The following is a 16,106-nucleotide window of genomic DNA, read 5'->3' as shown; positions in this document are numbered from 1 at the left end:
ATATCTCTCTTCTCACAACAACAACATAATTTAAAAGTCTTGACTTTTAAAAATAAATAATAACAGGGAAAGGAATACGGAGAAGTGTCATTCAAATAATTAAAAAAAAAAATTATAATCAAATCATTCAAATCTTTTTCTCAGCCTAATTAAAATGATTTCCACTCCTCTCCTCACATAACGAAACAATAAATATATATATTCCGATCGATATCTTCTTGAATATAATCGTAACTGCTAAAGTTGCCTTTTCTCTTCTTAAATCTTCTCTCTTCTTGTTTATAAATTTGTTGTTTAAGTTTTTTTTTGTTTTTCAAATTATTATACTTAGTTGGCTTGCTGATATTCTCTTTGTTCTGCTCTTGGTAAGTATAATGCTTCAATCTTTGTGTATATATAGTTTTTTCATCTTCAACTCCTCCGACATCGTCTTCTTCAGTTTTTTTTTTTTAATGCTAAGTTCTATACGTTTTATACACACAAATTTAGTTGATTTTTTTTTTCAATTTTTCTTTTTTGTTTTATGTGGCTTAATTTTAAACATTTAGACTTTTTTGTTTTTGTATTTTATTTTTTTACTTTATATATTTCTTGCTGCGTTTCAAATGTTTCTTTTACTTGCTTTAATGTTTAATATTTTAGAGTTTTCATCTTCATTATCTGAGTAGCGAGTAATGGGAGTCGTAATGGATGGATGGATGGATGGGTGAGAGCATAATGTGTTGCGATTCTGGTTCTGGTTCCCAATTATCTATATCTGGTTCTAGTACACCTTGAGTTCTGGTCGGGGGCGGGCGGTTGGCGGTTTATTGTTGCACGTCGTCGCTCTGATTGTACAACAATTATACACGTGTATATAATATATAAATATCTAGAGACATGTCTACGGTAAGGACGCCTAACATCGCGAAGCTACTGGATCGCAAGCTCGCTTAGCGGGCGGGAGGACCTGGCCCATGGATCTCTCACTGGCCAACACGCACAAGTGTCCTCGATTGGGATTTTTGGGAGTGGGGGCTTTTAACTCGTTTCTTCTCATTACACACTTTATTCATCGTAAGATCTGCCAGCTTCTTTGTTTACTTAACTCGTTTAAGTTTTTGTTTTTTTTTTTTTTCAAGCACACTGTGTGCGCCATAATTTTTTGTTTGTTTTAAATTTAACCTTTTGTATTTAATTTAAAAATTATTAAAGCGTTTTTATTCTCTCAAGTTGTGGCTGCAGCTGACTGAGTGACCGTTCCGACTGGGGACCGATCGAAATGAAATAAAAATTCCTTAGCCCTGGCTTTAGATGACAATGTCTCCTGGATATCCTCTTGTGTTCTTCACTTGCTCCGTATCGGCCGGCCTCACTTTCTCCTGACGGAGACGGATCTTCTCTTCTGTTTTCTTGATTCTTCAGTTAAGACTAAGCTACGTTACAACTAAATATCTGTAGTCTCGAGGTTATATACGCTATATGTTATGGATGAATATTAATGTGTGTGTGTGTGGTAAGTCATTATTATTTTCTCGCAATATTCCAAATCTGGTCTCTAAATCCTGGGATGAAAGGGCGACATCGAACTGTTCCGCTTGAAGACCCAGACGGAGGCAGATGCTGCAAAGAAACGAGGAAAACAGAGTTAGTTTCAAGTCTGCAGACTCAATCAAGTGGCCATTTGCATAATTCACAATTTATTCGATCGGCTTTGTCTTCTTCCGATCCGGTCTGGCCACCCAACCTTGACTGGGGCCACCAGCAATACTTCCTACTCGGGTTTTTTCACCTCTATGGCATATCGTATCAAGTTCAAACATAGATGATAAACTAGAGACACGGGGACTTGAGTTTAATCGATTCTATTTTAGTTTGTTTGATTATTTCTTGCTAATCTTTGTCTAGGGTCGCAGCTGGGTCAAGGTTGTGCTAAAAAATTATTTAAAAATAAATAGTAAGGTGGTTGAAAAGCTAAAAACTCCCTCTAAAGAGACATATTGACATGTTTAAGTTTATACACTTTTTCCCGCTTATCAGCTCCACACATGCTCCACTGGCCCGGCCCTCCTACCACAGAATGGGTTCTGCTCTGGCATCTCTGTCAGTGGGGCTTATGACGTAAGCGAGAGCCACAGCAGCGTGCTATATTAAATCCCTTACAACAAAAAAAGTCACACACTCAAATGAATGAAAAAAACACGATGATAAAACAAATGAAAACAACAAAAAGCCTTCTCTTGACTGTATTTTCTGGCGGCGTTTTATCGCCGAAACTCACAAAAAGCGTCACTGCACCCACGCCAGAATGTACATACTAGCTGCCGTGTAGATATATCACACCACTGATATACACGTACGGGTATCCGAAATTCGAAATCTGAAATCGGAGAGGTGGCAGCCAAGGCATTACAGAGATACTCAGGTATCGTTTGTGTTAATGGAGTTTGGCATTGAATTTACAAGAGATCTTTTGTCTGGCATTGTCTCGAATTACATAAAGGTTTATGAGGGAAGCACTTTCACCCGCCCGGCCAGCGATCGAAGTTGGCCTTGAATACACACCCCCCTCCCAAACATTTATATAATCTGTTTGTTGCATAAAACATCTAAGGATTACTACAGAAGCCAGAAACTTTTCCAAGAACTCTGCTTCACTAGAGAGGGCCAAGAATATGCATAAGCTGGCAGGTGGAATCTTGGCAACATATTTGACCTACAAGCAATGTCAAAAATGTACCCAAAGAACAATAAAAATATGCTTTGGCGCTACAGAGTGCCAACCGAAAAAAACGGATACTTAAATCATATGAAAAATAAATTAAATAAAATACGAAAAATAAACCGCAATCCAAACACACCAGAAAAAAAAACATTTCAATAAATCAGCCAAAAACCCTGATACTCGACTGAAAATATCTGTAGATACACAGATATACGCCAGCCTATACAGTCTATAAATGAATACGATTCTTCAGATACAGATACACATATAGCCAGAGAGAAATATTACGAAAATGAGCTGTGCAGCAGCTGTTGTGGATGTCGCAGGCTGCAGCTTTTAATTTGCAAAGCACTTTCATTACAAAACAAAACGAGTTCCCCCCCATAACAGCATTATTTAAATGTGAAGCAAAAAAAAAAGCTTAAATTTTGTATGCAAGTTTCGAACTCCCACGAGATAGCCCACTTCTATTACATAATTTTCGTAACTTTTAAATAAATAAGTAAGCCACCCACATGCAAGAGGTGTATAAATAAAAGCCACTCACGATTTTTCACCTTACTTGTATAGTATATTATAGTACCTCGTCCCGTCCATTCAGCTCAGCCACCCACTCAGTCACTCCTCGAAACCAAAACCCAAACCGACAGACCCACAAACAAGCTCGTCAGTTGCCGAGTTTCCCTTGTCAGTAATTACGCATTTTTTAAATGCAGTCTCTCTGCTTTCGGGTCATCAAATATTCAAGAGGTCGCAGACGGCTGGCCTTTTCTAAAATGCACAAAACACTGAGCACATATACAGGTGGAGTCGGCATTCCATACGTCAGCCCCAAACAGCCAGCCCCAAAAATTTCAGTCCCTGAGCTATGGTGCTTTAGATAAGACAAGGGCTCCAAGGCGCCTGTCAGGATGGCTCTTAATTAAGACCATTCCCATCAACTCTAATTTCTAGTCACAGTTTTATTGATTGAAAAAGTCACTGTAGATACTCCTTTCAATCAGTCTCTTGACCCCCAGAAGCCTGCTTCCTTTTCGGACCTCTTCAGTGTCCAATCAATGAGACGTTTCTCTGAACTGACGCCGGGTTCAATAAACGCGCGGAAGATCTGCAATTTGCAATTCACTTTCGGCGCTTTTGTTGTTTTCTTGTGGCATTCTTTGGCTGCTCACATCCCAGACACTTGCTCTTTGAACCCTCAACTTTGTTTAATAACAAAACAAATGCAAGCCAGAGCCAAATAGTCGAAAAGTAAAAAGAAAGAACATTGAATTGGAATGCGAGTGCCAGTGCGAGTGCGAACGGGGATCGGCATGCCAATTATCGAGGCGAAGTATCTTGGATACTGCTCGTAAATCAAAGTGTGGAAAAGTTTTTCGGCCCGATGGGAGGGAAAATAAAAAAGAAATAAATTGATAGAGGCCCGCCGTATCTAATGTCAATAAACTTTTCGAATTTGGCTTTGGCTTTGGCTTTGAAATCAAACCGATTCTCATGCAAGGGAAAGCAGCAATCGATGCAGGCCCTCAAGACAAATCAATTAAAAGGAAACTTTCTTTGTATATTATTTTCTTTTGAATTTCGTATTTCAAAGAAAAAGAAAAATGAAAATGTCATGACGGAAACATGAAAAACTGAAAGAAGAGCTCCCAGGCGTGGGAGGAATGGCATGAGAAAACACAGAGCTCAAATTAAAAGCAAATTTCAATTTTTGCAATGACATTGTCGCCGTTTGTTGTAACAAAATTAACTACGAAAGTAATTAAAGGACAGGATGGCCAGCAGGTTGAAGGAGGTACCGAGGAGGGACTCTACTAGACTTGCGCGCGCAGAGCTACCCTTTAGTAACCCTAAAATCAATCGCTTTTATAGACCCACAGAACACCCCAATAATGGGTGGAACAAGTAGATCACTTAGTATATCCCCTTAAAATTTAATCGCACTTTAATCCGCCCACGTCTGGCCGAGGAAGCCACTAAGGAGACTGCCAGGAGGAGAAGGAACATCAAATACCAGGCTTACACGCAACAGTGCCGCCGGGGACATGGCGCTGCAATAAAATGAAATTAAAAATTGAAACAACCACTGCTACGAGGCAGTGGGTCTGTGGAGGGCTGAACTCAAGCATCGTCATCATTTTTTTATTTTTTTAGGTAATTATGATAAGGCTGTAATTATATTTATCTGCTGCTGGCAGCCATCGACAGCAACGGCTAAGGGTAATGCCAGTGACAACAGTGCGTATGTGTAATATTTATGCAGGCGCGTTGCGTATACGCCATGTGGTGCCAGTGTCCAAGGTAAGTGCATAGAATTAGCTAAATTATCAGCTGGCGGCCTTGACGTACTAACTGCTGCGACTAACGCAGCATGAAATTACCAGAGGGGAGGGCTACTATTATATATAGGGCAAAGGTCAGGGGCGCTCCACAACCGATTAAAAAATGGGCTCTGGAATTTAAACAAGCCCTGACGTCACTGGCTAAGGAATCTCCATGCGCAATAACCCAATTAAGTAGAGCACATCGGTTAAAACCAAAGGCCGCCTGCTGGGTAAGGTAAGTGTTTTTGTCACCCGAGAGATTGATGATTCAATTAATGCAAAAAAAAAAAAGAGAAGGGAGGAAAAGCCAAAGAGAGGTTCAAGTGCAGACCTCCTAGCCCCGTAACCGAGTTGGCCAGTGTAGTTCCAAGAAAAAAATGCCACAAAACCCACACAAATAATTAATCAATAATTACGCTTTGCGTGAGAGTGGACTGGGGGCTGGGGCTGGGGCGTGGAGGAGAAAAAAATTCATTTATTTGCTGCCGCCTAGCACCTGGCCCCTAGCCCCCAGCCCAGTCCAGCCGCCCTCTTTCAATGTCAGGCCCTGCCAACAGCAACAACAATTATTATTGATTACATGTCAATTATATTGGATTTGGAGGAAAGGGGCTGGCACCTACCTATCCATGTGCTATCCATGCCGTTCCCTCTAATTGTATTCCACTGTCTCCTATTTTTTTTTATCAAAATTCAATTAGACGCACGACTATAACTGGTAATGGTGTGCTGGCCAAGTCGGAGATGGTGATGTAAGTCACAGAAACTGTGCCAACCGAGGAAAGGGTGCATACTCTTAACCCATTTCCGCACAGACAGAAAACCAAACAAAACAAATTAAAAAAGTGTCGTGCGAAGAAACTAAAACGAACAATGACTGGGAATAGGGAGCTAGAACTGAGAACTGAGAACTGAGGAGACCTCCTCCTCCCTGCATAAATATGAATCTAATAACTGCCTTTGTTTGCTCTATCTCGAGTTGGTCTTCTTATCGCTACCGCTCTCGGTCTCGCCAGCTGTTGTTTGGTTTTAGTTTTATTTCCAACTTTTGTTTTAGTTTTCAAGCCCATTGCCAGCGGCAACCTCCTCCTCCTCCTCATCGTATGACAACTGCCGATAAGCCTCCTTCATGGGGTATACCTTCCCATTCCTTATCAACTGCCTGAATTATATACACTTTTTTTTTCATCAGATTATATTAAATCAATGAATTTCAATTTGCAAATATTTATCTCTATATGTTGTCATTTATTTTTCGCGAGACTCTGTAACTTGGAATGAAGTCATTCCTCTCCGAATGTAAATATATATGTATGTATATATATAACAACACCTGTCCATAAATAACACGCGGCACAACACAGCCCAGGGAATGAAATAAAAACGAAAACTAAAACAGAGAATTTCAATTTTCATTGTGCAGCGCTTTCCATGTTCAATTCTATTTTATTTGCCCATAAATTCTGAATGAAAATTGCGAGGGACGCCAGGACGCTGAGCGTTTATCTCACAGATACACGGCGAACAAGTAAGAGACAAGTGAACAGATACAGCGACCATTAGATGCGCTTTAAAAAAAAGGGGGTAGTATTGTAATGAAACTTTCGAATATTATGTATTATAGAGTCTTATAACTGAATATTGCCTAAAAAATATCTTAGAGCTTTATTAGGAGAGTATATCCATATTTAAGAGTCTCTAGTGTATCAGAATAGATCCATAACTCAAGACAATAGTAATGAAACTTGCAAATATTGTGTATTATAGTCTTCTAACTGAATACTGCTTTTAAAGACTCTCTAAGAGCTTAATAGGGACAGTATATCGACTTTCAGGAGTCTCTAGAGTCTAGATTATCAGAATAGATCCATAGCTCAGACAATGGTGATGAAACTTGCAAATATTATGTATTATAGAGTCTTCTAACTGGATAATGCTAATAGACAAGCTCTTAGAACTTTATAGAGTACATCCACTTTTAAGAGCCTCTACTTCATCAGAATATATCCATAACTAAAGAAAGAGTAACTAAAACAGCCATTGAAAGCAAAAACGACTAAAATAATTGCACAAATGAAACAGAGAACTGGCAAAAAAAATGACGAAATGAAACCAAAAATTAAAACGAGTACACAACTGGCTACAGCTACGTGTGCGTTATTTAAATGATTTCGCCAGCTCGCCTCGCTCGCCACTGCCTCAACTGACGACTGTCTCAATTTAAATGTTTTTTATAGCCTGCATTCGGCGACTGCCACTCCTAACATTTTCAGGCCAAACACACACATCAAAAATTAACAAAAAACCTGTTTGCAAAAATACAAAATCAACAAACACAATAAAAACGAAGGCAGAAATCGTTTAATTTATTCTCGATGCGTACAAGAAAATGAAAATAAAATGCGAGCTCTGTTTTGTTGCTCATACGCAGCGTTGACTCAGCCAGACTCAGACTCCAGTTTCGGGGGAAATGGGATTTTTCTGAGAGAGATGGATGTGGAATAGAATCATTTATCTTATCGGAAAAACTCTGTCAGCCCCTCTGTAATTGTTTTTCTTTTCTTGACGAGCATTGTCTCTCCGATTCTCTCGCTTATTATTATAGTCGTTATCGCCATTTACTTGGCAGCGCGTGCGTGATGGCGAGCTTGATTTTGAGGGCACTGTTACAAGGCTGCCCGGCCCGATCTGCCGCCTCCACCATTACAACACCAAGACCGAGCTTTAAGCCCGAAATTGGCCAGACAAGAGACCAGTTGGCGGTTGGCGGTTGGCAGTTGCATTCCCAACAGCACTCTGCCAGCTAAATTTGGCCCGCTCTAGGTGCTTATTGGAGCAAGACGAATGCGTATCTGTGAGATTGTGTCTCGGTATCTGCAGCATGAGAACCAGTTTTCTGCCAAGACTGCCATCCCACTGTGAGCTGAACTCTGGCCCCGGATAGCTTGCTCCAAATTACAGAAATGCCAGCGCAGTAACAGTACAAGTCGAGTGCTTTAATTAACACCTCTATAAACAGACCACAAAATATGCCAGCAATGATAATTATTTAAATAAATTATAAAAAAAGGGGGGTATTTTTCTAGTTTCCAGTGGGCTTGTGGGCTTGTAAGGCGGGCCCCCTGACTGATAACCCTTTGACTTCCCCCTCCTCGATTGGCAAACAATCAGAAAATCCGTAAAGCACGGCTGGCGGTTAATGTAAACAAGCGAACCTAATGCCCCCAGACACTTAGTACCCATGACTACGGCCAGAGTCTAATTGACTTGGCCCAAAACCGAAGACGAAGTCGAAGCCGAATGATTGATGGCCTTCTCGAAGCAGCAACAAAATGATTATAATTGGTGCCAATAAAAATGTAGACGACACATGTCGCATGGAAATACACGGCAGGAGAGCCACCACCAGATAGACAACTCTTTCGGGGCTTGGCTAGCTAGCCCGAGTGCTAAAGGTCAGCCAAGGTCATGGTCGACGATTACCGCATTTTTTGGAATACATTTTCCACATATTTTTTTAAGGAGTATGTACATCTACAATTTCTAAACTTTATGCCGCATTCTCACGCAGTTTTTGTTTTTATTTTGCTCTTAAAATGTTTGGACATAAAACTTATTGTAATTTATTAATTACCAGCAGCGGTTTCGCTGTGATAAAGAAAACAATTTCATTAATGGCCGAATGGCACGCAATAAGCTGGGAAACGAAGCGAGCTAAAATGAAAGATTTATTTCTTCAACTACTTTTTTGCTTTGACATTATTCATGTTTTTCCTGGCTTTCTCTCTTGTGTTTTTGGCCCTTCTTGGCCACTTTCATGGGCCGGCAAATGGTCAAGAGTAAATGGGTATATTTATTTGGAAGAAACTGTGGGAGTTTTTTCAAAATTAAGATCAGAAAACTCTGGTTATAGGTTGCATTAAGGGGTGAAAGGGTTAACTTAGCTCTTTTAATGACGACTCTATAAAAATCATATTATTTTATTAAATTATTGAATTTCTTATATAAAATTTTGCATAATTATACCCAAGCCTCTTCTAAGATCTCTCTCTAGAGTAGTAATAGCAATAAAAATCCCTAGCAGCTAGTATTGCATACCTTGCTAGTTAGTGTTAGTTTGAAAATTATGCTATCATCTAAAATAAAATAAACAAATAAATAAATATAATTGATAATGTGATAAATATGTATCGTTAAGTTTTTAAGTTTTATAGCATATTCTTTGCCATTTTCATAAAGAAATATAAAAAAATACTTCAACCTCTGCCATTATTGGCAGTGTTTTCCTTTGAGAAAAACACGGAAATAGGTGGTCTGGTGCCTATTATAACTCAGAAAGGGATAATTTTAAATCCAAAAATTAAAGATATATCGATAGAATGTCAACTGCCTAAGATAAGTCTGAATGGGTTGGGTTATAGGATTAGAAATATATAACCCTATAATCGAAATGTATCAAAATATAATTTTAATAAAATTATTTTATTCATTTGTAAGAACTCTTTTCAGTAAATAATACGTTTTTTCTCACTAGGTTAATAATAAAAAAAATATATATAATTAAAAAATTTTAAAATCATTTCAGAATATAATGCAGAAACTGTGCTTTAAATTTCAAAACGAACGGTAGAGTAATTCTTGAGTTATGATGAGCTATGTATAATGATGAGCTTTTCGACTATAAAAACATGAGTTATGGGAACAGTTCTACAAATTCTTGAACTCATACTATAGGAACTTTAAAAACGCTGACAAAACTAGTCACAAAATAGAGAGTTTTGCTTTAATTTACTGGCTCTTTAGACACAAAATACTCCTTAGACAATAATTATTTGTAAAAATCATTTAAAACCATAAAATAATGCCATCCCCCCCTATCTGACACTCAAGTCTTGTTTAGAAATGTCACATTTCAGAGTAAACAGTCCCCTAGCCAGTCTAGCCAGAGTTGAAATACTGTAGGAACTGAACGCTAAGCATTCCTTTGAAAGTAATTTGTTTGCATTGCCAGGCCAGTATCAGTTATCGAGCACTTTAAAGAGATTAGACTGCTCTTCGCGGTGACTTATGGCCGGTTGTGACAGTTGGCATTTATGGCCGCATTCTGACGTTTGCCAGCCCAGTTAATGGTTTCGATGTTTACGGGAATTCTGCCCTCTAGAGGGGGTCTGAGTAAGCGGTAGTGCTCGGCTTTCTTGCTATTTGGTTTGAAACATCACGTAGGGAGGAGCATCGGAGTCATCAACGGAGCCTCCAGTTCGAGGGAAAAACTAATTAAAAGAATTTCATGTACTAGTCTGGCTGGCAATCGAGCTGCCTGGCAATTGTCTCATAATCAGCAAGCAAAAAACATTCCACTCCAAGCAATCAATCAATCAATCAAGCCACTCCGTCCATCAATCTCGAGCTAATGTCAAAACAAAGCAAAGGGATAGCTTCCTCGGCCGAAATACCCTACGTAGGGAGAGTATAGTCCATAGATAAGTATCTCATCCGGCAATACTGATTGATATATTGCATAATAAATAAGGAAGCTGACAACTCTACCCATGTAACTGCCCTATAGGTGTTGCAAGGCCCCCGACATGATAATATTACCAAACAGATTATATATTTATAATGGACTACAGTTCTAGATATTTGTACAGAATCTTACAAGTGAAGGGAGTGTAGATCCCCGACTATATTAGACTTATAGACTATATATCTTTATTAAAATCTATATCTATATATCAACCCATCTCTCTCTTCATACTTACATTCCTGCTAGTTATGGGGTGTAGGAAGTAGCTGCTGCTGCTGTTGAAGATATAGACATGGACATGCCCAGTTAGGATGGTAGGATGGTGTGGTTGTGGTGTGGTTGGATGACTGTTACAGTTGTTGTAGTTGCAAGTAGTAGACATATAGACAAGACGACGACAACGACGACGACGACGATGAGGACGAGGTCCGGGGATGCCGCGACAAGTTGCGATTTGCTTTTGTTGCAGTTGCAGATGCGAAGGATGCGGCAAAGGTTTTCTTCTAGAATTCAGCAAACTCCTTGGCGCACTTCTCTGTGCTGGAGATCCGAAGCGCCTCCTCCTCGTAGTCATCAAAGTTGCTGGTGTCGCCGGGGCCCTTACACCGGGGAATGAACGGCGCCTCGATTTTCTTTTGGAAGATCGCAATCCAGTCGGTGGAGGCGAACCACTTCTGGTTCTTAATATCATTGACGCCCGCCTTCAGATTGCCGTAGCGCTTGGTCAGGTCGACCTGCAGCAGGTTGCGCAGCAGGTCCTTCAGATCGGACCCGAAGTGCGACGGGAAGCGCACCTTGCCGGACACGATCTTCTCGTAGATCTGGATCGGTTGGTCCGCAAAGAACGGCGGATACCCGGCGGCCATTTCATAGACCAGCACGCCCAGCGCCCACCAGTCGACGGCCTTGTTGTAACCCTTCGAGAGGATGATCTCGGGCGCCAGGTATTCCGGTGTGCCGCATAGCGTCCAGGTGCGTCCCTTCACCCGCTTGGCGAATCCAAAGTCCGTCACCTTAAGGTAGCCCTGCGAGTCGATCAGCAGGTTCTCCGGCTTCAGATCGCGGTAGATGAGGTCCAGGTAGTGCAGGTACTCGAAGGCCAGCACGATCTGCGCCGCATAGAAGCGCGAGTGGGGCTCCGAGAAGCGGCCCACCTTGCGCAGGTGGGAGAACATCTCACCGCCGGGCACATACTCCAGCACCATGTAGAGGTTGGAGTTGTCCTTGAAGTGGTAGCGCAGCGAGACTAGGAAGGGGAACTGGATGGCCTGCAGGATGCGCTTCTCGTTCAGCGTGTGCTCCACCTGCTTCAGCTTCACCACCTTCTGCTTGTCGAGAATCTTCATGGCGTAGTAGTCTTTCGTGGGCTTATGCTGGACGATCATCACCCGACCAAAGGACCCGGTGCCCAGTGTCTTGATCCGCTCGAAGTCGTCGAGGGCGGCGGTGTTGGTCGGATTGCGGCGCCACTTGTCCTCGAACTCCTCCTTGGCCTGTTCGAGGAACTCCTTCACCGTTTCGGCGGCATCGACCTTCTTGTTCGAGGTGGTAGCGTTGTTGCCCATCTTGGAGATTGTGCCCGTTAACGAGGATAGACGGAACGTGGCGCTGGTCGAGACCTGAGCTTGCTGATCGGACTCGGATGCTCCTCCTCCTCCTCCTCCACCTACTCCAGCTGCTCCTCCGCTAGCTTCCGCTGCCGAAGTGGACGTGCTCGTGGCTGCGGGGGGCGTGCTCTTCTGGCTGGCGGCGGCGGTGGCTGCTGCCGATGGGCCGCTGCTGCTGCTGCTAGCCTGGTCCGCTGCCGCTCCCGCTCCTGCCGCTCCGCCCTCCTCCTCACAACTGGACTGCGCCTGTAGCTTGCCCTCGCCGGATGCCGAACTATGATGGGACTTTTTCTTTTTTAAGAACTGCAAAATGGACTTAGCTATTTTGCCGAGTTACTAGTACTGGTCGCGACTGAAATGGTTGGCTCCTGGCTCCTGGGAGAGCTTCTCCTCGATAGCTCTCTCTCTCTTAAGCGTGAGTGTGTATGTGTGTGTTTGGTTTAGACGCGTTTTTTTTTTTGATAGCAAGATCGCTGGGATGACACGTTTGCGCTTTTTTTTTGGCTTACACTAGTTATACACTTTAGGCTTATACTAACATTTGGTTTAACACTTTAGGTATCCTACTTGGTTTTGAGAAGCTGCAAAGAGACGAACGAGAAAGAGAAGAGAGAGAGAAGAGAGAAACACACAGATTAGCAACGCATCACAAGAGCTATAAATAAAGAGTCCAGATAATTATCATTTCTTTCAGTATCTCATTCGCACAGGTGTGTAGTGGGGGTGGGGTGGGGTGGGGTGAGTTCTCAAATTAATTAATTTTTTTTTTCTTCACTTTGGCCAGTTTGTTTTGCTCTTCCGCCGCTACGTTGGCACTTTTCGCAGCCGAGAGCTTTTTTTTTTTATAATCACTGAATAAATAAAACCATACAAAATCACAGATAAACAGGGGGGGAGGCGGAAGAGAACGCAGAAGAGTTCGGAGAGAGGAAGCGACTTTCGATCGTGTCAAGTGTCAAACAGCTGATGGCCGCCTATACTGCTGGCCCGCTCACTCTCACTCCCGCACACGCACAATGGCTGGCTGGTTGCCTCCTCCTCTTCACTCCACCAAGATCACTCTCTGTCTATTTAAATTTTAAATTATTAAATACTTTTGGCACCGTTTTTTTGCCGTTTTCTTTTCAGTTGATTTTTGCTTTTTCTTTTTGCTTTGTCTTCGCACTTTGGGGTTTTTTTTTATAGGCTTATGTTTGTGTGTGTGTTTGTTCTGGGGCGACACTTTTGCGCTCTCGTTTTGGCCTCTCTCCTCTGTCACTATATGTTTCGCACACTTTTTTTTTAAATTAGTTAAATTGGCCTTTATTGCACATTGTGCTAAATTTCTTTACTCGGTCGGTTGGGGCATAAAAACGGCCCGTGGTTTAAACGCATACACACACACCGATCTCCGTCCTTCTCGCTCGCACCCACACACACTGCCGTACACAGATTGGATAATCGATTTTTTTTTTACACATTCATTTCGTTAACTAACTGCCTTTTTTTTTGCATATATCCCGAGAATTACCTTTTGCAATTAACTACTAAGTTGACAGCGCCCAGAAACACTTTTATTGCATTCGACTTTCCGATTCCGCACTGTATCTTTAGGTGTATGGCTTAGATTAGAAATACCCGCATAACCGCCGACCGTACCAACACGTATAGCTAGGGTTGTTGATTATTTGCAGCGTGACCGCACCCAAAACGACCCAAAATACCTTCCGCCGAAACAAGAAATCCCAAAAAATACCAAATCCAGAGTGCAGTGTTGGAAACCAACAAAAGAAACCGGTTCTGTAAAACAAAAAAGTAGAATTTTTTTTCGGTATTTAAATCGCAAAATTCCCATACGATTAATCTATCGATTATTTTATCAAAATTTGAAAAAAAAGATTAATAAATATTAAAGTATTTAATATATATCTGATGAAAAAACATATTTGAAGAAAAAATTATTCAAATAAATTTTTAATAAAACTTAATATTTTTAATAATCCATTTCGTGATGAGATCCCTTGAAAAGGGGGTTTCCCCTATAGGGTCCACAGGGATGGCTATATCTTCTCCAATTCTTATCCGATTCTCAAGAAGAGTACCTTAATCGATTTCTGGATCGATTTGCCACCATTCTGCATCAAAATCCTGAGACAAAATATTTTTTAGATTTTCATCCATTTTTCCTGATGAGATCCCTTGAAAATGGGGTTTTCCCCTATAGGGTCCACAGGGATGGCTATATCTTCCCCAATTCTCATCCGATTCTGAAGCGGAGTACCTTAATCGATTTCTGGATCGATTTGCCATCATTCTGCATCAAAATCCTGAGACAAAATATTTTTTAGATTTTTCATCCATTTTTCCTGATGAGATCCCTTGAAAATGGGGTTTTCCCCTATAGGGTCCACAGGGATGGCTATATCTTCCCCAATTCTCATCCGATTCTCAAGCGGAGTACCTTAATCGATTTCTGGATCGATTTGCCACCATTCTGCATCAAAATCCTGAGACAAAATATTTTTAGATTTTTCATCCATTTTTCCTGATGAGATCCCTTGAAAATGGGGTTTTCCCCTATAGGGTCCACAGGGATGGCTATATCTTCCCCAATTCTCATCCGATTCTCAAGCGGAGTACCTTAATCGATTTCTGGATCGATTTGCCATCATTCTGCATCAAAATCCTGAGACAAAATATTTTTTAGATTTTTCATCCATTTTTCCTGATGAGATCCCTTGAAAATGGGGTTTTCCCCTATAGGGTCCACAGGGATGGCTATATCTTCCCCAATTCTCATCCGATTCTCAAGCGGAGTACCTTAATCGATTTCTGGATCGATTTGCCATCATTCTGCATCAAAATCCTGAGACAAAATATTTTTTAGATTTTTCGTCCATTTTTCCTGATGAGATCCCTTGAAAATGGGGTTTTCCCCTATATGGTCCACAGGGATGGCTATATCTTCTCCAATTTTCATCCGATTCTCAAGCGGAGTACCTTAATCAATTTCTGGATCGATTTGCCACTATTTTGCATCAAAATCTAGAGACAAAATATTTTTTAGATTTTTCATCCATTTTTCCTGATGAGATCCCTTGAAAATGGGGTTTTCCCCTATAGGGTCCACCGGGATGGATGTATCTTCCCAAATTCTCATCCGATTCTCAAGCGGAGTACCTTAAACGATTTCGGGACTGATTCTTTACCATTCTGCATCAAAACCCTGAGACAAAATATTTTTTAGATTTTTTGTTCATTTTCCATGATGGTATCCCTTGAAATTGGGGTTTTCCCCTATGGGGTCCACCAGGATGGCTGTATCTTCCCCAATTCTCATCCGATTCTCAAGCGGAGTATTTTAAACAATTTCTAGATCGATTTGCCTCCATTCTGCATCAAAATCCTGACACAAAATATTTTTTAAATTTTTTGTCCATTTTTCCTGATGAGATCCCTTGAAAATGGGGTTTTCCCCCATTGGGTCCACAGGGATGGCTATATCTTCCCCAATTCTCATCCGATTCTCAAGCGGAGTACCTTAATCGATTTCTGGATCGATTTGCCACCATTCTGCATCAAAATCCTGAGACAAAATATTTTTTAGATTTTCATCCATTTTTCCTGATGAGATCCCTTGAAAATGGGGTTTTCCCCTATAGGGTCCACAGGGATGGCTATATCTTCCCCAATTCTCATCCGATTCTCAAGCGGAGTACCTTAATCGATTTCTGGATCGATTTGCCATCATTCTGCATCAAAATCCTGAGACAAAATATTTTTTAGATTTTTTGTTCATTTTCCATGATGGTATCCCTTGAAATTGGGGTTTTCCCCTATGGGGTCCACCAGGATGGCTGTATCTTCCCCAATTCTCATCCGATTCTCAAGCGGAGTACCTTAATCAATTTCTGGATCGATTTGCCACTATTTTGCATCAAAATCTAGAGACAAAATATTTTTTAAAT

At 41.1% G+C, this 16,106-nt stretch overlaps 1 protein-coding gene across 1 annotated transcript; it reads right to left on the bottom strand.

Moving 5' to 3' along the window:
• Window positions 1-227: 227 nt before the first annotated feature.
• Window positions 228-13,836, bottom strand: Pka-C1 (Protein kinase, cAMP-dependent, catalytic subunit 1). Its single transcript, XM_070276815.1, has 3 exons — window positions 13,670-13,836; window positions 10,788-12,740; window positions 228-1,602 (listed from the first exon to the last, which is right to left on the bottom strand). Exon 2 carries the CDS (start codon window positions 12,115-12,117, stop codon window positions 11,056-11,058), a length of 1,062 nt encoding a protein of 353 aa, XP_070132916.1. The 5' UTR covers window positions 12,118-12,740; window positions 13,670-13,836; the 3' UTR covers window positions 228-1,602; window positions 10,788-11,055.
• Window positions 13,837-16,106: the final 2,270 nt, after the last annotated feature.

The sequence above is a fragment of the Drosophila bipectinata genome, chromosome 2L, assembly GCF_030179905.1.
Source record: "Drosophila bipectinata strain 14024-0381.07 chromosome 2L, DbipHiC1v2, whole genome shotgun sequence".
Classification (NCBI taxonomy): Eukaryota; Metazoa; Arthropoda; class Insecta; order Diptera; family Drosophilidae; genus Drosophila; species Drosophila bipectinata.
Note: the sequence above shows the minus strand (reverse complement) of the source record. Positions and strands in the feature narration are given on the sequence as shown.

Bases quoted from the DNA above. Each gene is read 5' to 3' on its own strand.
- Pka-C1 (XM_070276815.1), bottom strand. From the start codon at position 12,117: ATGGGCAACAACGCTACCACCTCGAACAAGAAGGTCGATGCCGCCGAA.